The 27604-nt window shown below is 43.6% G+C and overlaps 1 protein-coding gene across 1 annotated transcript in view; it reads left to right on the top strand.

Moving 5' to 3' along the window:
• The first annotated feature begins 17565 nt into the window (after positions 1-17565).
• Positions 17566-27604, top strand: part of uncx4.1 (Unc4.1 homeobox (C. elegans)) — a 12459-nt gene continuing 2420 nt past the window's right edge. Inside the window, exons 1-2 of the mRNA XM_048247646.1 lie at positions 17566-18349; positions 19316-19491. Coding sequence (XP_048103603.1) covers positions 18079-18349; positions 19316-19491 — 447 coding nt within the window. The 5' untranslated portion in view covers positions 17566-18078. The remainder of the gene's footprint in view (positions 18350-19315; positions 19492-27604) is intronic.

Genomic DNA, 27604 nt, shown 5'->3' with positions numbered 1-27604 from the left:
AAGAATAGAGCTGCATGTCTACTGAGTGGCCACCAGGGGGCTCTGATGTCTGATGGCCCATAGAACACTACTGAGTGGCCACCAGGGGGCTCTGATGTCTGATGGCCCATAGAACACTACTGAGTGAGCACCATATCTAGCAGTATGATGGCCCATAGAACACTACTGAGTGAGCACCATGTCCTGCAGTCTGATGGCCCATAGAGCACTACTGAGTGAGCACCACCATGTCCTGCAGTATGATGGCCCATAGAACACTACTGAGTGAGCACCATCTCTAGCAGTATGATGGCCCATTGAACACTACTGAGTGAGCACCATCTCTAGCAGTATGATGGCCCATAGAACACTACTGAGTGAGCACCATGTCCTGCAGTCTGATGGCCCATAGAACACGGCTTGTGGGATGAGTGTGCATGTGTGTTACCATGACAACGACTAGAACAATGATGGCTCCCTTGCGGCAAAGATTCTATAGTTAAATAAGATAAATCATAAGACGATTCACCAATGGAACGAAATTACACTAGTTCCGGACTCCTAAATAGGCGTGTCAAAACATAAACTTTACTCTGAATAAGCAATAATAACATATAAATATAATTTTGTATACTATTTTACAATCATTGTTTGTGTGTGATGCCAATGAAACACTCTTTCGGACACGGAATTAATAATTTAATTTTGCCCTGTTAACCGAGCTAGCTAGGTAGCTAGCTAACGTTAGCACAATAAACGGAAAGTGAATGGGAATGTTCGCTAGCTAGCTAGCAGCTAAGAACTTTGGTTAAACTCATATATTGTTGCCAACAAACCCGAAATAACATACGTTCAGCAACTTTGTGGTAGTCTACTAGCCCCTTTACGCAGATAGGAATTCCAGCTTAATTTGGAACGATTTGTACTTGAAGACTTTAAGATTCTTTATCTAATGTTTTACATGCAGCACATTGGATATTAAGGGCTTAAATTGAAGACAACAAATGGGCCAAGACATTAATTCACCTCCAGACCTTTATTTCCTTCATTAAGTCTACATTTTAGAACATCATATACAGAGGAAAATGTCAAAAAAGTAAAAACGCCTATTATTTTTTGTAGTTGTCAGTGTGTCCATGGATGGTGTGTTAGAACAGCAGGTCATACACTACATTTCCTGTATCTACATGTTCTTAGGAAGCAAACTCCACATTTTTAAGCAGATGCATAAAATGACACAGGTTCTACACAGCAATTTCTAATAGGTGCATATAGGCGTTTCCAAGTGTCCATAACCTCTCCAAGCTCTCCAAAATACAAAAACAAGATTTTCCCCATATAGCAGGTTGTGTGTGTGGTATTTTTGTGTTTTGACCTTGTAAATATAAATTTCACTTCATTTCAGGCTAATATTTACACTTATTTCAAGTTAACCAATAAGGAGGATCCTTACCTCTCCAAATGCCAAATACTGTATTGAAACTAAGCTTGTCTTTTAGGGGAAATGTAGAAGTGTTAGAAAACAGGGGGTCTGGGGTCCTCTTGGGACAGAACTTGAAAGGAGGAGGCTCCACATCTTCCCAGTCTGCATCATGCCACATGTCCACTGGGGGGTCACTCTCCACTGGGGCTTGAGCTGGGCGCTTGCCATGCCTGGCACCACGCTTCGCTGTAGGAGGGCATGGAGTTGAGGCTGGGGCTGGGCGCTTGTCACGCCTTGCTGCTGGAGGGCATGGAGTTGAGGCTGGGACTGGGCGCTTGCCACACCTGGCACTACACCTTGCTGCAGGAGGGCATGGAGTTGAGGCTGGGGCTGGAGCTGGGCCTCTTGCACGATGCTGAGGTGCACTAGTGCTGGCTGAGGGACCAGTGGCAGAGGTACCAGGAGTGGCGATGGGGGGAGACGCTGGAGGCCTGACAGGTGGGGCTGTAGCTGAGGTCCCTTCCAAAGGGTCACTGGAGGTGAGGGAGCGAGGCAGAGGGGCAGATGGTTCAGCACTGCATGAACAAAAAGATGGGACAATATATTAAAATGAGAAATGGCTATATGTTCCACTGAGTAATTAATTATATTTTGTGCAAGCTAATAAATGTATCACTCACAAAAAAATTATCACCAACATAACAAGTGCATGTTTGATGGAGTCATATAGTATAAGAACAATGAGCCACATGTAAAAGTTTGCATATTTAAATGGTCACCATGTAGTATTATAAGGCACACCTGCATGGCATGCTACTAACAGGTTAATAGTGATGATAAAGTAGCAACTTTAGGGTGGGCAGCAGTAGCACTGACCACGTGTGAGCGTGCAGAACTTTTAGGCAGGGTGGCTACTAGCTCGCAACACTGGTACTGTATGCATCTCTAATTTCTATGATAAATTACTCCATTTTACTTGCCAATACATTATAATAGTATGCCTTACCCTTTCCTACACTGTGCAAGACATGGACATATTTATGACGAACAGGCTGCCAAAGTATCTCACTCTTTCTCTCTCTCTCCTACATAACATGCACTGCGTTCAGCTAAATGCAAAGGCTAACATTCGTGAGACTTTTAGTATCTCATTCGGCGTCAGACGCGGACATGCACCATAAAGTTCAGCTATGCAAAGGCACACATCCTTATATATATACATTTGCATTACTTCAACTACATTACGTGAATAGACACAAGATCACTTACAAGTCAAGGGAGGACATCCATGCCCTCCGCCAAATGCATCCTCTACCTCGGAGTCCACGCTGCCAGACTCTGAACCACTATCACCAATCTCCCTCGGGTTGAAGTCCGACTCCACATCAAGGAAGGCGTGAATCTCCTCCAAAGTCATGCTTCGTGGTCTTGCCATGATGCAAAAATAGCAATATTATAGTCAGAAGCAAAGATATCGCTCGTCAAAGCCGCTGACTTTACCAGCGCCGGTGTTGCACCTCTGCGTAATCAACATGCGATAAGCACTACACGGGTCCTTGTCATGACGCACTATCCTTGGAAAGGCATGGTTAGACCAATCAGGGTAAAAGACACATCTATGTTTTGTAAGAAGGCATACTATTCGTTAAGAAAGACCTCAATCACTTCTGGGAAGCCTGACGCGAAGTAGGAAGTAATATTAGAGACCACGTTTGAATGTAAACAAGACAAGCGTTCTCACCATAGGTGAAAGAGACCGTCATTTATCAAAACTAGTTAGTTTACAGCAAATAACAATTCTGGAATTATAAAGAGGACATCTTTAGCTTTTGATTCATGTATAACATTGTATGTAAACTTGAATTTGGCGGTCGGAAGAGTTAGAGAAGATCTTGTTGCATTTATATAGGGTAAATGTTACTGTTCTTCACTGTAACGGAGCAAACAAATAAACAACCTTTGGACATATCCATGCAGCTGAAGGCAATTATTAAGATATGTTGAAGGTAAATAATTTTATTTTGAGTTTATTTGAACTTAACTTACATCTTGAACATGTTTAAAGAGCTCCGTTTTAAAGGGAGGGTACTTCCGGTGTAAACAATAGCAACATGCTAGGCTAGGTGAATATAGTTCGTTCTAGTTAACTATTGCACTAGGGCTATCCACAATACATATGCACATAGTTGGAATGTTAGTAACAATGACTAGTTGGTTGTTTTGGATGAATATTGATGACTGCAGGAATAAATTACAAGCCAATTTGAATATTCATAATGGGCCCGCCGGCGGGTCCACTAGGGGGCGCTTCTGCCTAATAGGGCTAGTTCTAGCAAAAAATATGTTAGGTTAGTTTATCAACCATCTCTGAGTCTAGAGCCTCTGAAAACAGATGGCTGTGCACCAGAGCTTTGAGGAGACAGTGACAGATCACGAACAAAGCTATTTTTGTCTTTATTTGTTTCGTTGGAAAATACAATTTCAATGTCGGAATGTTAGGGAGACATGTGGCTTGTAGAAAATGGGTTCAAAACTTACATCGCTGAATGTAGGGCTAAGGGATTGGTCATATTCCGTGAAAATGTTCATTTCTCCCATAGGAATACATAGACACTGGACCTCCCACTAGACTCCTAAATGGGCGTGGCGGCTTCGAACCCCAAGTCACAGCGTGCCAGAATTTACCCTCTTATGAATCGTCTCGCTTTATCAACCGTCTCTGCTTGCGGTCTCATTCCAACAAGTCTGGCCCACTCCCCAATATGAGTATGACCCCCCCTGTTGTAAATGAGTGACACAGGTCACAGAAGTACATGAATATGACATGTCATAGGCGCTTTACTAGGTGAATATGACACAGGTCACAGAAGCACATGAATATGACATGTCATAGGTGCTTTAATAGAATATGACACAGGTCACAGAAGCACATGAATATGACATGTCAGAGGCGCTTCACTAGGTGAATATGACACAGGTCACAGAAGCACATGAATATGACATGTCAGAGGCGCTTTACTAGAATATGACACAGGTCACAGAAGCACATGAATATGACATGTCATAGGCGCTTCACTAGGTGAATATGACACAGGTCACAGAAGCACATGAATATGACATGTCATAGGCTTCACATGGTCACAGAAGTACATGAATATGACATGTCATAGGCGCTTTACTAGGTGAATATGACACAGGTCACAGAAGCACATGAATATGACATGTCAGAGGCGCTTTACTAGAATATGACACAGGTCACAGAAGCACATGAATATGACATGTCAGAAGAATATGACACAGGTCACAGAAGCACATGAATATGACATGGCATAGAAACCACTAGGTGAATATGACACAGGTCACAGAAGCACATGAATATGACATGTCATAGGCGCTTCACTAGGTGAATATGACACAGGTCACAGAAGCACATGAATATGACATGTCAGAGGCGCTTCACTAGAATATGACACAGGTCACAGAAGCACATGAATATGACAAGTCATAGGGGCTTTACTAGGTGAATATGACACAGGTCACAGAAGCACATGAATATGACATGTCATAGGCGCTTCACTAGGTGAATATGACACAGGTCACAGAAGCACATGAATATGACATGTCATAGGCGCTTTACTAGAATATGACACAGGTCACAGAAGCACATGAATATGACATGGCATAGGCGCTTTACTAGAATATGACACAGGTCACAGAAGCACATGAATATGACATGTCAGAGGCGCTTCACTAGGTGAATATGACACAGGTCACAGAAGCACATGAATATGACATGTCATAGGCGCTTTACTAGAATATGACACAGGTCACAGAAGCACATGAATATGACATGGCATAGGTGCTTTAATAGGTGAATATGACACACCAGCTGTGTATGGTTAAGCATGGGTTTAGTGAGATGTGCAGAGCAAATCAGGATGACCACAGATGAATTCAGTCAGATATGTGGAGCCAATCAGGATGACCACTGATGAATTCAGTCAGATATGCAGATCCAATCAGGATGACCAGTAATGAGCTCGGTGTCAGATATGAGGTTAAAAGTTGACAGTTCATCAAGACCCCAACAACAACTGCAGAAACAAACAAGGCTGTCTTGGTCTTTCTTTTTCAAAGATAATGCCTTGCTGAGTAAATCTGCAATGTCACACCTTGGACACTAGATGGCAGCAAATGCTGCATTTCAGACAGACCACTGTTTATTTTTTAGTCTTTATGTCTATATGGGTGTGTAACTGTGTATGTGTGAGAACATGAGAGAGTGAGTGTTTGTGTGTGTGTATGTGTATGTGCATGTGTGTGTGTGTGTGTGTGTGTGTGTGCATGTGTATGAAAGGATTGTTGTGTGTGAGTTGTGTGTGTATTTTGTGTGAGCAATGGGTGTGTGTGTGAATAGACTTGTGCATTTGTGTGTGTGTAGACTTGTAAAATAGCATTTGAGCAAAAACACACACATGTCAACTGATTACACACACTGAACAGAAGGCAGGATCCATAAAGCAATGGCAGTGAGTACATTCACAGATTTATAACTGGATTCTCAATTCTGTAAGAATGCTTGTTTTTTGTAAAAACTTTTGTTGCAAAAAATGTCAACTGATTACCGGCACTGCAGAAATTCTATATTGGAGTTTCACAGAAGGCTCAGTCTGAGAAATACAAATAGAAACACATAGACTGCAGTGCTTTATATAAAACACATCAGGGTGTTGCTGTTGATTTGAAAGAGTAATTCAAACGGTACATGTGTGTATGGATTTTGGATGGAAATGTTTTCCCAATGATAACAGTAGATTTAATTTTTGAACAAAGTGTCTAATGTAAGAAACCGTGTGTAATGTTTCGCAATACATGTGTTGCAGAATTGCAAACAATGTGCAAACAAAAAAAATGTGATTAAGCTATAGTTGCAGAATCAGTTTTGGGAAAAATGGAATAACCTAAACCCAAAACGAAACCAAGACACACCTCTGAAAGATGGAGAAACATGAAGGAATTAACACACACACTCCATAAACTAAAACCCAAAAAGCATGTGGACCTGACAGCAGACCCTTGATCTGGAAAAGGCCCTTTTACAGTAAAGCTGTTCAATCTCGTTCTTCAAGCTGGCTGCTTTCCTGAGGTGTGGAACAGGGGGCTTACATCCCCAATCTTTAAGAGTGGAGACACAATTCGACCCCAAATATGACCAGATGAACCCCAACATCATCATCACACCTACAAGAACCCCAAATATGACCAGATGAACCCCTAACATCACCATCACACCTACATGACTCCTACACATGTTATGTGATCTTAGATAATAATCTCCACACTGTTGAATTCTGGGGTATTCTCACGGTATTCTGATGTGTTCATATGTTACTCCTGTGTGTAGTGTACAATGGGGAGAGGTCCATACCATTGTAGATAATTTTGTCTAATACCAAAGGTCTGACCAGATGTGGGCACTACGGCTTGCTTAGGCCTGTGTGTATTTACCATCAAGAAGGTCATGCTGCCCTGTTGCTCAGGAGCACCAGTGATAACACAGGCCAAAGTGTTGTTCTGTTCGGGCTAGTATTTTTATTCTGAAGGAGAATATCCTTTTGGAGATTATGATCAATCGTCTATTGACAGTGATAGTCACGGTGTGAATGATAGTCTGTGAATGGAGGTGCGTCTTTGCGTGTATACAACGGTGTCCACTAAGCATACCATGCTTATTTCGACCCATCTGCCCAACATAGCTTGGAGGTTGCAGTGGTAATCGTGATGATAGTGTCCGTAATGGACGTGGTACAGACAGCAGGGCTAGTAGAAATAGGGCTCTAAACTACAAAGTCAACCGCGATAGGAACTGATTTGACCAGGATAACTTTATTGTAGGCCTTGTGGTTTTAGGCTAGTAATAATTTACTATTGTTGGTATATATCTTAGGTGTTTTCTAAGAAGCTTAGCTTTATTGACCATCCTCAACACAGACATTAGAACTAAAACACAACGCAACGACCAGGGAACCCAACAACACTCATAATATCTACGTGATAATCTCTATGGAGATGGGGTCTGTATGTGATATGTGACCTCAGATAACAATCTCCACACCTATAATATCTACGTGAGAATCTCTATGGAGATGAGGTCTGTATGTGATATGTAACCTCAGATAACAATCTCCACACCTATAATATCTACGTGAGAATCTCTATGGAGATGAGGTCTGTATGTGATATGAACCTCAGATAACTACACCTATAATATCTACGGAGATGATGGAGATCTGTATGTGATATGTGACCTCACAATCTCCACACCTATAATATCTATGTGAGAATCTCTATGGAGATGGGGTCTGTATGTGATATGTGACCTCAGATAACAATCTCCACACCTATAATATCTACGTGAGAATCGCTATGGAGATGGGGTCTGTATGTGATATGTGATCATAATCTCCACACACATAATATCTATGTGATAATCTCCATCCCATAATATTGACATGAGCATCTCCATCCCATAATATTGACATGAGCATCTCGTGCTCCATGGGAACCGGACCCTGCTGCGGTCCTGGCGTCTTCTCAATTGAATCTGACAATTACAATGCCGTGGTAATTACAATCTGCCATCTCCCCTTCAGTGCTAACACATCACAAAGCTATTCTAATGGGATTCGGGTCACATATGCTGTGTTTTACATCTCTCTCTCTCTCTCTCTCTCTCTCTTCTCTCTCTCTCTCTCATTCTCTCTGTCTCTCTCACTCCCTCTCTCCCCTTTCTCTCCCTCTCTCTCCTCTCTCTCTTTCTCTCTCTCTCCCTCTCTCATTCTCTCTGTTTTCTCTCATTCTCTCCCCTTTCTCTCTCTCTCTCTCTCTCTCTCTCTCTCTCTCTCTCACACACACACACACTCCTCTCTTCCCTTGACAATTATAAATGAATTTCACGGTGAGGGCTTTTAATGCTAATGAGCAGTGCTTCCTGCTGGCTCGCGAGCGAACGAGTGGACATGCAGTGGACAAGCGCAAAAACACGCTACGCACGCTCACAGGATACACACACACACACACACGCAGTGGACAAGCGCGAAAACACGCTGCGCACGCTCACAGGACGTTCGCTCCTGCTTCCCCTGAACGAGACTCCTCCAGAAGGTGGAGGGGGGAGGACTACAGGGGTATCATAGCTGTATGTGTGTGTGTGTGTGTGTGTGTGTGTGTGTGTGTGTGTGTGTGTGTGTGCGACTCAGTGAACTAATGGAGCGTGACTAGAGCAGCGTCCCCGCGGGCTGACTGGCTCGAGCAGCCAAAACACCCAATTTAAACACACACACACACACACACACACACACACACACACACACAAAGGTGTCGGTAAATGCGTGAGAGACAATGAGCTAAAACACACACGCTCCACGAGGACAAAGAGAGACAGATGGAGAAAGTGTGTGTGCGTGTGTGTGTGTGTGTGAGAGTGTGTGAGTGTGAGTGAGTGTGTGTGAGTGGGTGTGTGAGTGGGTGTGTGTGTGTGTGTGTGTGTGTGTGTGCGTGTGTGTGTGTGTGAAAGTGTATGAGAGGGGGGTGGGTCCATGATACAACCCCCTTCATCTGGTTGAAGCAGGCGGGCGGTGTGTGTGTGTGTGTGTGTGTGTGTGTGTGTGTGTGTGTGTGTGTGTGTGTGTGGTTGAAGCAGGCAGGGGTGGGGTAATTTATGGGGTGTTTTAGGAGTGTGTCCCCAAAGTGCATAATTTAGCCCTTTTATTAACTAGCCTAAACAAGAGCGAGTTTTAATTAACCAATCACAGGCCCTGCCAGCAGCAGTGGCCCTTCTCATTAGGCACACACACACACACACACACACACACACACACACTTCTCATTAGGCTGGTTGTCTGCTGGACGCCAAGAGATCGCGAAGGGCCTGTTGGAGACGCGCACACACACACACACACACACACACACACACACACACACAGCACAGCTGGAGACCGTGATCATGAACGGGCTGTCTGACACACACACACACACACAGCTTCTGGAGGTTGTGATCGTAAACGGACTGTCTGACACACACACAAAACACACACACACACACACACACATACACACACACATATATACACACACACACAAACAGACATATACATACACACACACACTCGTGCAATGCTCTGTCTGGAGCAATTAGGCCCTACCCCCCCCCCACCCCCCCAAGCAAGGGAGAGAGAGAGCAGGCTGATCGCGAAGGGCCTGTTGGAGACGCGCGCGCACACACACACACACACACACACACACACACCATCTCTTTGCAAGAAGCAAGGGAGAGAGAGAGCAGGCTGAGGAAACAGACGGAGAGAATGTGTGCATTCAAATCTATTTTAGAATCAACTGCACGATGTGGTGGCGCCACACCAAAACCAAATCGGCTCATTTTGTCAGGCTTGTGTTGTGACAGGTGGCCTTGTGCTGGACAACTAAGACACATTTTTACAGTATTTAAAAAAAACTCGTGGTGATTTGACAAGCCGAAAAGAGACAGAGAGGAGGTGTTAACAACTCTGCGTGTGAAACATTCCAGTAGTCCGTTTCTGCACTGGCGTTCACCATGAACACAAGAGGACGCTGTAGCCCACGCCGATGCAGACTAGCCGTTAGGCCTAATTAAGACGTTAAGGGGGTTCGTTAATTAGTCTCATTATCCCGGGGGTTCTATAAACATGATGTCGTGTTAAATGTATAGTCTGTGTGTTTATCTTTCGAATGGCAAATGGCTGTGCCTCCTTATCCTCCGTTTTAACTCACGCCATGTCTATGGACCCGGGCAAAACTGTAGGCTGCTGAACTCTCCTTATGATAAAGTAGGTACAGAAATGGAAACTACTGTAGGCTAAGTGACATTGGCTGATTAGGCCTCAATTAGACTGATATCTAGTCGCAAAACAGATCATTTTTCCACAAGCCCAAAGGAAATCCAGTGAGATGATAATATGTGTGTGTGTGAAACAACCTAATGTTATTTGAATCGAATTTCTAGAGGGGCTGGAAGAAAGAAATCGAATCTATTTACTTCTCTGTAGCTTACACACCCTATGAGGAAAGACTTTGGCGAGCTAATTTATGACAGCGCCGCGGAGTTGATTTCTAACCCGATTGCCTTAATTAAAACATATTTCCTCGCGCATGCAGCGCGCGCCTTAACTTTGACTCTCGAGGGGGATTCGGCGCCTCCTCAGAAACAGCAGATGGCCTCGCGCCGCTCTCTCCCCCCCTTTCCTCTCCCCTCCTTTGTGCGCCGTATCCGAACAACGTGAGCTCGCGAGTCAACGGGGGATTAAAACAAATCAACACGACGGCCAACAAAAGAGATGTTAACATTCAAGGCTCGCTCGTGCCCATGGCACACGGTCAGTAGGCTTGAAGGAGAACAAGATTGATATCAGAGCGGGCGGCCCGGCGATACAGTGACTGTGTGTGTGTGTGAGAGAGAGAGATGGGGGTTGAGTCTGGTCCGTCTCCAGGGACGACCCGCTGTCCAAACGACTGCTACGGATCGAAAGAGCAACTCGTCACGAGTCCATTGAAAACAGTTGTTCACAATTGTTTTTCAATGTTGATCTGAAATTCAATAAGAGGTTGGCGACCTTTTTTTTTAGGATTACTCAGCTGTTGGGTTTTTTTACGACATGTGGTTGCAGACTGTCGCGTTAAATTAAATCAGCTTTACTAATACCAACACGCTTATATAGCATGATGAAAGTAATGTAAAAAGATTAACCGGCCTTTTAAAAAATAGTGTCAGTATTTGATTGATAATATAGACCTAATTAAGTACAAATTGTAGTTCATCTTAGCAAGAGCCAGCGCAAGCACATCAACGTGACAAGTTCAACTCTCTGCGCGCGCTACTTGTAGTTGCATAAAATAAACGTGCTTAGGCCTATAGGCCTACTAATATAAATAATTATATAATTGTAATGAAATAACTGACATGTTTAAATAATTAATGTGGGTCTAAGCACAATTTAAACAATTAACATGTTTAAGTAATGGTGTATTCGTCTCAGCCGTGACATATTTTGTGTGAGAAAAGTTCCTGCCTCTCGCACGGCTGAGTTCTCTGAGAACTTCATACAAAACGCCCCCTCGCATTTCATACCGATACATGTGTGTGTGGACGTAGATTATTTTATGTTCTCTCAAAAAAATTGAAGAGACCTCCGAGTCCAAACGGAGTCGACCTCGGTGATCAGGAACGTTTCAGAAGGTCGGAGGGGAGGCCTTCATAAAAAATAAAGTATCTCTCTCCCTCTCTCTCTATGAGGGGAGGGGGCGGACAGACAATAGCCTTCATAAAAAATAAAGTCCCGTGTACAGCCGTAAACGGGCCTAAAGGAGACAGTAGCCTATCCCTACGAGCCTCGTCTCACTCTCTCTCTCTCTCTCTCTCTCTCTCTCTCTCTCTATCTCTTTCTCTCTCTGTGTGTGATGGAGATAAATAAAATGTTACGGCATAACGATGCCAATATAAGTATAAGTATATATATATATATACTCTTTTGATCCCGTGAGGGAAATTTGGTCTCTGCATTTATCCCAATCCGTGAATCAGTGAAACACACAGCACACAGTGAGGTGAAGCACACACTAATCCCGGCGCAGTGAGCTGCCTGCATCAACAGCGGCGCTCGGGGAGCAGTGAGGGGATAGGTGCCTTGCTCAAGGGCACTTCAGCCGTGCCTACTGGTCGGAGTTCGAACCGGCAACCCTCCGGTTACAGGTCTGAAGTGCTAACCAGTAGGCCACGGCTGCCCCCAAATATATATAAGCTTTATTGCAGACACAGGTCCATATCATACACACACATGATAGACAAATAGACATTCTATGGAGTAGGTTATATTTTGTACTGCCGTAACAGCGGGACGAGTATTGCAATTATAGTTGGCTATATGCTGTAGGACTATAGTTTCTATAGATGTTTTCTGACGTGCTCTGTGACGCACGGGTGTGGTGCATGGGACAGTTCTGAAATATTAGCCAAACTAAATCACAAGCCCTGTCGCGCGCACTCTCTCTCTCTCTCTCTCTCTCTCTCTCTCACACACACACACACACACACACACACACACATCGCTGTATGTCAGGGAAGGGCGAGCAGCGCGAGCGTGCGTTCGTGTGTGCGTGCGTTTAGTGTGTGTGTGTGTAACAGGGAGTTAATGTGTGTGGAATATGCAAATTGCTCGCGCACAAAGCTCCCGCAAATTGGCGTCACTATTCCTCAAATGCTATCATTACGATATTTCCAAAATGTTAATCTGCTCCACGGATTTCCCCGGGGACTCGAGTAAATTAGTTCTATTTCCGCGCCAGGCCCCACTCGCGAGACACCGGAAAGCGACAATCACCTTCGATTCGCCTGATTACAATTAGCCGCACGCCGCGCGCGCAGACTTGAGCCCCGTCAAGCACTGATAATTTTCAGCACATTAGGCTCTGTATTAGAGAAAGGTGATAAGTCACTTTTAATTGAAATGAAATTATAAATCTAATGGAAGTTTGGTTATTGCTGTGGTCCCCCTTACTTTAGATTCCTCTTAGTCAGTCACTCTCTGTCTTGCTCTCTAAATGCGAGTAAAAAGGAAAGATTTTTGAAGGGCATTAGGTTTAGGTCGGGATTGTGAAAGGTAATTTGAGGGGAATTACTTTTTTTTTTTCGTCCAAAAAAGAAACGAATTAAATGAGACTGCCCCCCTTCCTCCCGCGTTTTGTCTAGCGTCTCGCTTCCCAGACTACAGCACACATTAGTTGGCGGGAACGTTTTAATTGTGCGGATTAGCAGGCAGGGCGCGCGCGCCGGATCAGTCGGAAGTTTTAACAGGAAAGAAAAAACAGGGAACAAATCAAACGCTCTGTCATTCAGTGAAATAAACACACGCAGGAATCCTTTGGCTGTTTTTAATTGAACGTGCATTCACCTCCGACAATTCATTTGGTTTTATTTTGGTAATTATCTGTAAATCGACTAATGGGAACTCAATTTAGATAGTTGGAAATTAACGTACAGTCTGCCTAATTTAGTAATTAAAACTCGCGGCGGCCCTCTTTTAATTTGTTAATTAAAAACAAATGTGGTTTCAAAACTGTAATTTGAGCAATAGCTTAACACCGACATTGTTGTGTGTGTGTGTGTGTGTGTGTGTGAGAGAGAGAGAGAGAGAGAGAAAGAGAGATAGAGAGAGAGAGACAAAGACAGAGAGAGAGATGGTTTTAATTAAATGAATTAAAGCAACAGATATTGACACCTACATACTTCCTCAGTCACTCCCGGGGGGGTCCGGCGTTATGAACCCAGGGAAGCCGTGCTGCTTGTTCACGCTCCGACTCCAGATTAGAGGATGTAGCCAAGACCTACGGAGAGCGAAGACAAATCAGACTTACTTTAGGAAGCAAGCAGTTAGAAGCTATGCGTATATGTGTGTTTGTTTCAGAGGGTAAGCAAGAGAGAGAGAAACAGCGAGAAAGAGAGAGAGAGAGAGAGAGAGAGAGAGAGAGGTAGAGTGTACGTTTTGGTCGGACGCAGGTGTGTTTGTTTGAAAGAGGGTGAGACAGAGAGAGTCCAAAAAGTACCAAAGGAGGAAAATGAGTGAAGCTGTCAACCAGAGGAAAGGAGTTTTTGAACCTAACAAAAGCTTCCGTTCCGCAACAATTCATGGTTCTGCAATTCTATGTTAAATTCGGCAATGGACCCAGATATTCTTTAAAACGTTAATTTCCCAACATTCCCGTCAGTGGCGTGTGACGGTACACCCTTACTGGCTGTGTTGACCTAGTCTGTATTGCGAACGCTCCATACGTTTTGCAGACACAATTTGTACAATTTCAGGTGTCAGTGTTTCCGCATTCTCAAACATCACGTGGATGTAACATTGCTGAAAGGGATCCAAAAACGATAATATGAGAGTATTAAATTGATCGGCAACTAACTGTGTCTGTGTAAATAAGTCGTGTATATGGTTTTCAGGGTTAGAGAAGTGCGCCCCCCCCACACACACACACACACACGCATGTAGGCACACACACGCACATACACAAATAGAGAAGTTTGAGAGAATCACTAAGTTGCTATGGGCATGGGGTACACATTAACTAGCAGTAACTGGCCACACACAGGAACACGCGCGCTCACACAAACACACGCACACACATACACACACACACACACACACACACACACACACACACACACACACTAACAAATAACTGCCCACAGCATGTGTTGAGTTCCTCTATGTAGGCTACCTGATATATGCCAAGGGAAGCTTTATGTATAAATGGGTAAGAGCAAGAGGGTAAAAGCGTGGTGTGTGTAGTGTGTGTGTGTATGTGTTTTCATATGTGTGTGTGTGTGTTTGTGTGCGTATTTTCCTTCTCGTTAAAGCAGCCTACACTTGAACGGTGGTTGAAAGGCCGGTTCGATAAGACAGGGAGAGGGCGGGAGGGAAGCAATAAAAAAGGGAAACAAGGCGCGAGGAAGCCGTCGTCCTAAAATGCGTCCTAAAAACTTGTTATCAAGTTAATTAAAGCTCGCGCGTCTGACTCTGTCGCTCGGCCGGTGAAGAGACGACAGAAAAAAAGAGAACGTGAAGGAAGAAAAGACAGAAAACGATTCTCAAACCCGGGCTTCTGACGGCGGTGTCTCACAGGGGTTGCGTGCGTGTCAAGGGCTGCCTCCTCCCGAGCTGCCTGCGCCTGTCTGCTTTTGCCGCGCCAATCGCTTCAGCGCGCGCAGGGGGTCTTTTTATACGCGCCTCTTGAAAGGCGAACGACAAGCAGCCAATTATGGAAGTTTGAAGTTGAAAATGGGACTGAGAGCGCGCGGGAAAATAAATAAATAAATTCAATAGAATGGATTTGCATAATTCGCTAGAGTGCAGCGCAAAAGAAATGTTTTGGGAGTAAAGGAGAAGGGGTACAAAGGCTAGCGCATCAGAGAGACCACTCTCTTTACACCTCACGCTCTCTCTCTCTCTCTCTCTCTCTCTCTTCCTCTCTCTCTCTCTTTGCTACGTTCAGTGAGTTTCTGTGCATGAGACTCTGTTTTCTCTTTCCCGTAGAGTGAGAGAGAGGGAGAAAAAGAGTGATAGAGAGAGAGAGGGGGGGGGGAGGGAGGGAGGGAGGGGAGAAAAAGCTGCCGCTTTCAAGAGCAGGCTTAAATGGACGCATTGAAATTCAGAGGTCCCGCCGGGCACGCGCCGGCTCCGAGGTCAAGTGACGCGCGGATTATATGCTTCTTCATAATAATATTAATTAAACAATTTGCATGCTAATAAGGTAACAATTATCGGGGCCTTCTGTCGAAAGATTCGGGTTATTACAACACGCCGCTCCCGGTGCCACCGGGGTCAGCGCGCGCCAGCGAGCGCGGAGAAATTTCAACTCGAATTAACATTCTGGCGGCAGGAGAAATTGGATAAATAAAGTCGAATTAATTCACGGTAATGGAGGAGGTGAAGGCAAACGGCGGAAAGAGAGAGAGAGAGAGAGAGAGAGAGAGAGAGAGAGAGAGAAGAAGGAAATGAGAAAACGAGCGTGGACCCACTTACTGTTATACATGCACGCCACTGATTACCTCTCTGTATTCAAGGCCACGCGCACCGTCTCTCTCTCTCGCTCTCTCTCCCCGTCTCTCTCCCACTCTGTGAGTCTCTGTCTCTGTCCGTATTTGACACAAAACGAGGCGGTTACGGCTGTAGGCGGCAGGCACCCCTCCGGACACCGTTTACATTTCGTATTTATAAAGGACGACGAGAAATGAGCTCATGAATAAGTCTGATGCCCTCGGGGGGTCGCACTCGCCGCGCCCGTCACACATCCATTTTAAATGTCATATAAGTTTTGGGTTTGCATTAGCCAAACGTTGTTTAAGGGCGATATTAAACTCATTCGCGAATGCCACATTTGCAGGTAGCCCACTGTGAGAGGGGGGGGGCTAATATTCTTATAATCAACAACATTGACCTTAATGCTAATATGACAGTACAGGATATGAGGAATCATTTCATGAGCCGCCAGCTTGGCATCCCTCCGCCCCTTTAGAGGATCTGTAGGCCTAGAACTGCCTTAAAGAGCTGAAGCGAATTGGGGGAAACAGACAGAAAGACTCGTCCAATGGGCGCTCTATAAAAGCAGACCCTTCTGTAAATAGATTCTTATTGATTTATCGTGTTAGCCTTGCTACACTAGAGTGACTCGTGTGAGACCCTTGATAGGTTCTGTTTGATGATCAATATGCCTCATTACAGGAGCGCTGTGGTTAAATCTGTGAGGCTCTGGGGTCGTAATAGCTTTATAGATTAATAGCTTAATATTTGGTGCTACATTTCCAACGTATTACGCAATGTAAAAATATTGTCTGTTTGTTTTGGAATCTAATTCTTCGCCATTCGCTTATGTACTTGTTTGTCCTGAAGGTATGCCAGGGGCAACTTTTAAATAACGTAACCCCAAGTGTTCGTAGCCTATTTACTGATCATGGATATTTGCATACTGATGATTTCAGTTCTCCTTCAATTAAACTGTTGCAAAATATGTGCGGGGAATGTGCCGAGCAACAACATGCAGCAAAACAGTCCAGCAACATTGCCAAAAAAGTTGCCTTGTCTCTCACCAGGGGATAGAAGATATGGCTATCTCTCTGAAATAGGTTTTCAACAACAACAACAAAAACAGTGACGGAATAAACATTTGATTAATAGAAACCCTCTTTCTAGTTTTACAAACATACTCCACAATGTAACTCGCGCGACACGGCAGTGAATCAAATCTCCCTCTTTCTGTGAGTGCGTGCGTGCTTGTGTTTGTATGCGAGTGAGAGCGAGGGTGCGGAGGGTGGGCAACGGACAGCGCCTTGTAGTTTTAAATTCATCCTGACAGCTAGCGAAAGGGCCGTGATGAATCGCCTATTATAAGATCACTCTATTCAGAGCGCCCCTCTCGTCTCCCGTAAATTGGAAAACATCCCCTTTAAACATCTAGGGCGGAGCGAGGCGCGGGGGAAACTGCCGGTAACGGTAGTGGGGGTGGACTCTTAAGGCCGTTGTTTCCTTCGAGTGGACAAACGACATGTTATTTTATTCAAAGAAAAAATAGCGCAAGAAAGACAGCGAGGGAGAGAGAGAGAGAAAAATCGCACCGCTTTTGAACTGATCAAGTGAGTAGTTCACCATCTCTTCCGCGAGCGCATCCTTGCTTGCCCTCGTGCGTGGCTGCGATGCCGTGATTACCGGAGTCCCGCGCGCTCGCTCTGTTGTGACAGTGGTGATATTGTTTATGGAGGTTGGTGTCAGGGCTAATTAGCAATTGAAATGGAAAATGGTTTAGAGCTACGTCTCTGACGTCAGCGTCGATTAGCGTTTCTTATTGGTCCCCAAACTGCATGCTCCCAGGCCGTGGATTCCTCGCGGAAGGGAAAGGAAGTGGGAGGCCTTGTGTTGACAAAGTGGGGGGAAAATCTTCTGCGCTCACGCGCCTCTCCTTCATTCCGAGCGCGGCATGTCCACGTCCTGTCCGCTGCTCGTGCCGCTGCTGCCGCACGCGCTCTGAGTTCACGACGGCCGAGCCGAGCCGAGCCGAGCGCCCCACTGTCCTCCAGCCGCCGCTGGTGGAAAATGATGGACAGCCGGATACTCGAGCACTCCCACGCGCCTTTTGGGGGCTCCCTGGGCGGCATGGTCGGGATGGGGTTCTCCTACCACTTGGGTCATCACCACCACGTTTACGACCTGGCCGGGCACCAGCTACCCTCGGGCGCCGCCGTTCCCTTCTCCATAGACGGATTACTGAACGGCTCCTGCTCGGCGTCTGTGAACAACACAAACCCGCTCTTATCGTCCGGCTGCGGCGGTTTAAACGGAGACAATCATCACTACAAGCTCTCAGGTAAGCGTGTTAATTATTACATCTACACACACACACACACACACACACACACACATCACTGAGCAGCAGAAATAGCCTCATAGCTCGGCAGCGCCTAGGGCACTGGCACGGGTCCGGGAGGGACTGCGCGCGCCGAAATGATTTCATATCCAGCGATATTCCATCGCCAACAAATCAAGAAAGAAACATAATCACTCGAAATCTTAACACACTTAATGTTGGCTGCTTAGAACTCGCATTTATCCATGGTTGTGTGAACCTTCACAATTTACATCTTAACTAATAGTGAAGGGACGAGATAATAGCCTATTTTGGTATTTACAGCAATATTAAACCAACATAATTATTACACAAAAAATACGCGTTAAACAAAGACCCGGCTTTAAGAAATAAGCTAATGCATAAGACATGACGTTGGATAATCAGTTTTCTTTGCATTTTATGAGAGACTGTAGAGTCGAGTGCATTCATCTCGGTCAGTTTGGAAAATGTGAAGTCAAACATTTTTGGTAACATTGTATATGTAGCCTATTATTATTTATATCATAATATTGTATTTTTTATATTTAACACAAACTGGTAACAGCAGTGATAAAAAAACACAAGAAGCCCATATTATAGGCTAAGTCTATATGTATTCTAAAAAAGCCCATATTTTAGGCTATGTATATGTATTCTAAAAAAATCTCAGACACAGACAACAATTAACAATCAACTGAACATAACATCAATCAATTATACAAATTTTATTTTAGCATTTGTAATATGATTCTGTACGTTATATCATGCCTATATTATATTCCAGTATTATTAGATCTGGTTTACTATAATTTATTGTGTGTGTGTGTGTGTGTGTGTGTGTGTGTGTTTATTGCTAGTGTTCATATGTTTATGTTTGTGTGTGTGTCTCTCTCTGTGTGTGTGTGTGTGTATTTCTTTCTCTTTCTTTCTCTCTCTCATTTGAAGACTCAGGAGACCCGGAGAAGGACAGTCCGGGCTGCAAGCGGAGACGCACGCGCACTAACTTCACCGGCTGGCAACTCGAGGAGCTGGAGAAGGCCTTTACGGAGAGCCACTACCCCGATGTGTTCATGCGCGAGGCCCTGGCGCTGCGCCTCGACCTCGTAGAGTCGCGAGTCCAGGTAACAACGTGAGAAATAGAACCTACGACTACTTGTAGACGCTGGTTTGCCTTCCGCCACGTTTAAAATCCCTCATAAATGAATACATGTTCATCTAACGGTATAATGGCCGGGCTCATCGACTGAACGTCAAGAGCTGTCAGGTGTTGGATCCACATATGAGTAACTTGATACACGTGGATGTGAGCGTGGATGTGTGAGGCTTTGCGCGTGTCGCATACATACCCCGGTAGATGTGGAGATGGCCGAAGTTAACACATTACAAAGAAACAGCAGATGTGGGAGCGGCAGGAGCTCGTGTAGAATGGTGTGTGTGTGTGTGTGTGTGTGTGTGTGTGTGTTGAGGGAGGTCGAGCCGCTGTGTGGCCACGGTGTGGTTGGAGGATATGAGGTTACGGCCTGTTCCCAGTGGGTTGGCGCGAGGTCTCCTCGTTAGCCAGGTGCTGAAGTGATCAAGGCGCGAGCTTCCGTCTGTGTAACCCTCTCGTGTAACTCAGCCTTTGCGTTATTCTTTTATTATTATTTTGTATGATCAACAACCGTCAATAATAATAATAATAAAAACAACAACAACAACAATAGTATACTAATAATAATAATAATAATATTAATAAGTATAAGAATAATACGATCATGACCACTTGTATTGTTATACAACGACCTTTTTGTAGGCTTATCATATAATAGGCTATGTATATGAGTAAATTACGAATTATTATTATTATTATTATTATTATTATCATTATTATTATTATTATTTCAAGGGGCTGTGGTGATATAGTTTGAGGTTTTTATTAATATGCCTGCGAAATTGGTTTTCCTTGGTTTGAAATCAGAATAAAACATCGCCATCAATCTGCCAGATAAATAATATTTTTTCCCAAAAACAGCATTCAACAATATAAGCATTTTCCTCTGCATTTTCTGGAATGTATTATTACTTATATAATGTAGGTATCTATAACTTATATATTAGCCTATACATCGAAAAATAGCGTCTATATTTCATCCCGCTAAAGGTAAGTAAGATGACCATATAAATCAAAGCAGATTGATTTCTTTAGATCAAAGCAGTATTATTTAACAGGTTATTTTAATCGTGCCAGGCTTAATTAAGGTTTGGTTTTTAGCGAATAGATAAATAAGACAGAGATCCTCCTGCTCAGTGGACAATAACGACCAGAAGGCACTTCTTAAAACTGTTTCATCATCATCAACATCATCATCATCATCATCATCATCCACCGAATATAATGTAGGCTAGCCCACTAGGCTACTGCACAGTTCACACCGTCTCCGCTCGCCTCAGCCCAGATACCCGAGACGAAACCCGCGTCTGGAGCGCACAGCTCTCGGCAGTCTGTTTCAGCGCTCGCGAGTCGCGACAGACTCCCGGTACACTCAAAGCCGCCACTTCACCACATCAAAGACGAGACGCATGCGGGGCTTTTTGTTTCAGAATCATTTGGGGTCAATTGGTGTCTTCGTCAGCACAATTGAAACGGTAAAAATTGTAGACTCATTTCTGTGCAGTCTAAATGAGCCGAAGGGTATTTGGCTTCGTAGACAACGGAGATAGAAAGTGATGCCAGGCCATAAGCCGTTAGATCTTTTAATAGTGGTGAGGGGAGGAGGGGGGTGGGGGTGGTAAGCCGCCGTATTATTGCCTGGTATTCAGCTAACGGCCTAAGCTGTGCTTATCCGCAGGTTTGCATGCGTGCGCGCGATTGAGATGCCTTTTAAGGAGTCGCGTGTATACACCGCCTTTTTTGTCGTTTTTATTCAGACGATGATGGGAGAGACGGGCGAGCTTTTCGCTTTCCGCGTGCTCATGCCGCCGTTATCAGTGCAGAACAGACGGCCGCACGAGGGACCCTTGGCTCGGCTTGACTAAAATCTGTTCGCTCGCAGACGGGAGGGTGCGCGCGAGGAGATGGGGAGGGCGGGGGTGGTCGCGGGCCTCAAATTAGCCACGCTAAAATCAGTGGTAATTGAGAGAATTAGTTCTCACATCGATTGAATGGACAATTAAAGCGAGCCCATCTGTGGGTTTGCGCGACGTGACGAAACCTATGCTGACACATTGACAAAGCACACCGAGCTCATGTTGCCGCGAAATTGTTTACATCTAGGCTTGTGTGTGAGAGAGAGAGAGAGAGAAAGAGAGAGAGAGAGAGGGAGAGAGCGAGAGAGAGTGTGTGTGTGTGTGTGTGAGAGAGAGAGAGAGATGAGTTTCCAACATGTCATGTGTTTATTTTGGTGACGTAACTGTTGTTATTTGCAGGGTCAGTCGCGGTAGCTCCAGTCTGGCTCTCGTAAATGCTGTTTATGTGCTGAACGTCACAGAGTTGCGCCCTGCGGGCCGATTATTGGTTTGTTTGTTTAGAAATAATTAGGAGCGCGCGCTAGCCGCCTGCCGGCCTGTCAGCCCCCTTTGATCCAATCGCCAAGTGGTAGGCTAGGTTTCACTCGGGTTTGCCAAGTGTAAGCCCGCGTTCTTACTGAACTATGTTTACACCAAATAACTCCTAATATGTCATTAATGTCTCTATGAGAAGCATAGTGGGCAATAAGGAGCGGGCAGATTGACAGTAATGGGCCTAGTATTTTGCTCCCTCTCTTGTGGAGCTGAACACACACAGAAGGCTTTTGTCTGATGGTGTCTGTTTAGTGTCTGTGGTCTGATTTGGTGATGATGTAGCAATATGCAGCCCAGGTCTTATAAGTGACTGAACTTATGACGTAGGTCTTCCACAACATCTTAAATGTATATTTTAGTATATTCTTTATCTTTGACTGTCCTTATGTCCGTATTGCTTAGTTGTGTTTTTTATATTTGGCTATTATATACTTTTATTACTTTTTCTGCTGTTAGTGCATGTTGTGTGTGATGTCTGTATGCTACTGAGACCTTGAATTTGGTGAACACTAAGCACACACGTTTAAATATATCGTTTTTGAAAATAACTGTAGGCCCGCCCGCAACATAAATGCAAGATAGGTGGAAATTAGTGGCAAAGATGTACAAACACACATACTGGTGGTTACTTACAATCACTTAACAACAACAACAACAACAACACAACACAACACAACAAGCCCAAGACCAGCTGTATAAGCTCAACCAAAGTCCTTTTAGGCAAGTCCCTCCACTCGGCGGCCATTTGACAACGCTTTTTGGGCACTCGTCGGGCATCCATTTAGGCAGAAATGCGCGTGCGCAAGGCTTGACGACACCAATCTTGCTCCAGCGGCGAGATCACAACACATGATTGGCACGATGTCTTCACAACACACCATATGATTGGCTCAATGTATTCACATGTCGACGTTTTGCCGAGGAAGGGGTGGGATATGTGTAGACAACGGCCATATTGGCGTGACAAACTAGCCCCATGCATTTCTATGGAGTATTTTTTGAGTGCTGTGTCTCCACATTAGAAAGTCTCTGACTTAACACTTTGGTCAACTTTAACCTTTAACCTTTGTCCTCAGTGGCAACGTACATGCCCATAGAAGTTGTGAGTGGTCATGTGTCCACCCAGATTTTTCATATCTTGATTCTTGACAAAATAAAATTAATAATTTTCTTACTTGTTATTTCTATATGATTTTGTTGTAATGGATATCCGAAAGTAATTGTACCCTACCAAAATGTTGGGCTGAGGAAGTACATTGATTGAATAGCAACCAGCAACAACAACAGCAACAATTTACAATTAAGAGGGGAGTGTAGGAATGGACTGGGGACTGCTCAACTTTATTTTATCAGTCTTTAGGTCTTAATGCGTTTATTTTTATAGTAAATTAAGCTGTTGATTATTTCCTTATTATTATTGTTGAATCGTGATAAAATGTGAAACAATGGTAAAAATGTCCATCAGTGCTTTACAAAGCCTAAGATTAAATCTGAAATGAAAATGAAATGATGCGTTTTGTTCACACGCCAAATTATATTTTGCTTTCTGTCATAGAAGAGTTAATAAATCAATTCACGTTTAAAAGTCTGCAGGTATTTTCCTGAAAAAAAAAAAAATCAGACACCGATTAACCATTATGAAAATAGTTGGCGATTAATTTGATAGTTGACAACTAATCAGATAGTTGCTGCAACCTACTGCCTGGTCATATTTATTTCATTTGTTTATTTCATTCACTCCGCCAACAACAAAAACAAAAACAATTGGGGGCCAAACCTGCCATAGCCAACGTCAACAGCAAGCAGTAGCCCATAGGTTATTTAAATTGAACCACACCATGGGCACACCATGGCAAAAACCAACCAACCAATCAAAAAGCACATGTTTGTTATCCCAGCACGCAACAGGGTCGGTTACATCACCGAACCACTTTTGGAATGTTAGTATGTCGCTATGGTGATGAAGAGGACACCACCAGAGGCCAGAGGGAGAGTAGATTAAAGAATGTCCAAGATGTTATAATAAAAATAATAATAATAATAATAATAATAATAATAATAATAATAAGATTTTCTCAATGAGAACCTGTGAAGAATGCCTGATATGTTAATAATAATAATAATAATAATAATAATAATAATAATAATAATGGGATTTTCTCAATGAGAACCTGTAAAGAATGCCCGAGATGTCAAATTATTCAGACATCTTTCCAAGAGAATGCAGAGAACGCTCCAGCCCACTTAATAGAAGTAGAGTAATGTATAGATTATACTACATAAGTATAAGTATATATACTTTTTTGATCCCGTGAGGGAAATTTGGTCTCTGCATTTAACCCAATCCGTGAATTAGAGAAACACACACAGCACACAGTGAACACACAGTGAGGTGAAGCACACACTAATCCCGGCGCAGTGAGCTGCCTGCTTCAACGGCGGCACTCTGGGAGCAGTGAGGGGTTAGGTGCCTTGCTCAAGGGCACTTCAGCCGCGGCCCACTGGTCAGGGCAACCCTCTGGTTACAAGTCCAGAGTGCTAACCAGTGGGCCACGGCTGCCCGGTACATGACTTCACTAGTCATATTGTAATGTATAGATTATACTACATGACTTCACTAGTCCCATTGTAGAGTAATGTATAGATTATACTACATGACATCACTAGTCCTATTGTAGAGTAATGTATAGATTATACTACATGACATCACTAGTCCTATTGTAGAGTAATGTATAGATTATACTACATGACATCACTAGTATTCTATAGACATAGAGTAATGTAGATATTATACTACAAGACTTCACTAGTCCTATTGTAGAGTAATGTATATATTATACTACATGACTTCACTAGTCCTATTGTAGAGTAACGTATAGATGATACTACATGACTTCACTAGTCCTATTGTAGAGTAATGTATAGATTATACTACATGAGTTCACTAGTCCTATTGTAGAGTAATGTATAGATTATACTACATGTCTTCACTAGTCCTAGGATTGCTATATAGTTTAGATTTTGTGGTTTGTCTTTTTTGCAATTGGCAGTCCTATGTCATATGTTTAGACTTCACAACTGTTCTGTGACAGGCATGCATGTGTACCACAATCTTTAACTAGATAATCATAAATCCCAGATAAATCTGTCCTCTGGTAAAAAAAAGAAAACATATATCACCAGGTCTACTGTAAGCTCAGTCTAGTCCAGGGTCATTTCAGAGAGGAGTGGTGTGGTCAGACCAACTGAATGGAGGGAAAGGGAGCTGCATTTGATGGTAATAAAAGAACTCCTTAACTCCACTGGAATAGTCCAGGGTCATGTGATGGAAATAAAACAACTTAACCCCAGAATATGGCAAAAGGAGAAAAGGAGGAATGGAGTCAACTAAATGAACTAATAATAATAATAATAATAATAATAATAATAATAATTTATCTATCTATAAAGCAAGAAGTGTCTGTGTGTGTCTGTGGCACGCATATCTCGCTGATCGTTTGTCAGACTGATTTTAAACTTGGCAGGTGTCTTGCTAGGGGCATGAGTAAGTGCAGTGCCAAATTGACGTTGTTTGAATAAGAAATGCAAAAGATATCGTAAATATAATGGTAAAAGAAGCACATTGGCTTTCGCCGCTAGCCACTCCCCCTCCCACACAGCACTGTACTGTAAGCGGTACTGTACCAGTGAAGATAGAAGCAGGGCTTTGGCAGAACTGGATCAGTGTAGGTTACACGGGTAAAAAGTTAAGCGAGTGCAACATGTGTTAACATGTCTGACCTCAACAATAAAGACCCCCTGTATGCGGTTTGCTTGCATAAAATGACTCCATGGATTTTGCAACAACACGCCAACACACACAGGTATGCAGTGGCTCTTCAAAATGACATAAAAAATGATGTACAATAAACGGACACTTCGAATAGCCCAGGCTACTTTGGGCTGTCTTTATACTTTGAATAAGCAAACGACAATTCCAACGGCAAGGTCCTAAATTGAAACGACGAATAATGGTCCCGAATTAAAGAACGTCTCAGAATGCCACACATGCAAAGCACAACCAGCGACAAGCATCGAGTGGCAGACAGAGTGTGATGTCACCAGAGACTGTTTTTGAGTCACACCGTTGCAAATTTCATATGATGATGCATCATCCCACAAAATGGTTTGTTTTCTCTATCATCAAGTTATTCAATAGGCTAAGCATATAACATTGACTCAAAACAGCTGTTAGGATTGTGTCACTTTGATTTGTAAAAAATGTCACATGCAGCCATGCTTAAATTCTGCTCACTTCACATTTATTATATTATTATATTATCTGTATTCTTTATTGAATGCTTACCTGGAATTATGGTTTCCCTATCATCCTATTTTTAAAGCAGGCCTACCTGCAGGCATGTAATTGGGCTACAGGAATAGCATGTTTGAACGAGCACTGCACCAACTTTATTTCAAACCGGTATTTTAACTAATATCCGTTCATAGACTGTATGTCGCTTTTTAAAACATAAACATAAATGTATACATAAACATAAACATAAACATACAAATAAACAAACATAAATGAAGGAGGAATGGAGTCTGCTTATAACAAACAAATGCAGGCTGCAGTGTCATGCTGTCAGTGTAAAAGTGGAGACCCTCAGTAAGTTCATTTGTACAGAAGGACAGTGATTCAAACAGCTCATGAAGAGCTTCAAGACAAGCAGGCATTTTGAGTGTCCTGCCGTCCCAAATCTCAGACGGGATTGAAAACGAGTCTTTCCTGTTTGGAATGCTGAATTAAAAAAAAAACGTAATATGAAAATATAATATATGTGAAAAATGATGATCCACTCTTTGTGTTCCATCAGGGCTAGAACCGACTGTTATCCTACACGGTCCACAACACTGCCATCAGGGCTAGAACCGACTGTTATCCTACACGGTCCACAACACTGCCATCAGGGCTAGAACCGAATGTTGTCCTACACGATCCACAACACTGCCATCAGGACTAGAACCGACTGTTATCCTACACGGTCCACAACACTGCCATCAGGGCTAGAACCGACTGTTATCCTACACGGTCCACAACACTGCCATCAGGGCTAGAACCGACTGTTATCCTACACGGTCCACAACACTGCCATCAGGGCTAGAACCGACTGTTATCCTACACGGTCCACAACACTGCCATCAGGGCTAGAACTGACTGTTATCCTACACGGTCCACAACACTGCCATCAGGGCTAGAATCGAATGTTATCCTACACGGCCCACAATACTGCCATCAGAGCTTGAACCGACTGTTGTCCTACACGATACACGATGTTGTCCACAATACTTCCAAGAATGTCCATTACATTTTACAAAGGCACAGCTGGCACTAGACAATGTACTAGAATGCAACATGACAGGACTATGCAATGTACAGATCTTCCTTCCTGGCCTCAGCAGTTGTGGTGATATGATTTATCATATGTGACCCTGCAAGGCGAAACCAGTCATAAACAAAGCTTTCCAACGATATGTATTTCGAGGGTATTGCAAAAGTATCGCTAAGATAACCGCATCCAAAGCTGGCATGGTTCTTCCATCACGATACGCCAGAAGAGGAGAAAACACCTTTAAATTAAATTGTCACGCTAATGTGTTGAATCTTCACCTAAATAAAGTCAGGGTTTAACAGTCAAAACGTATGTTTTTCCG

This window comes from Alosa alosa, chromosome 7, assembly GCF_017589495.1.
Source record: "Alosa alosa isolate M-15738 ecotype Scorff River chromosome 7, AALO_Geno_1.1, whole genome shotgun sequence".
NCBI lineage: Eukaryota > Metazoa > Chordata > Actinopteri > Clupeiformes > Clupeidae > Alosa > Alosa alosa.
Note: the sequence above shows the minus strand (reverse complement) of the source record. Positions and strands in the feature narration are given on the sequence as shown.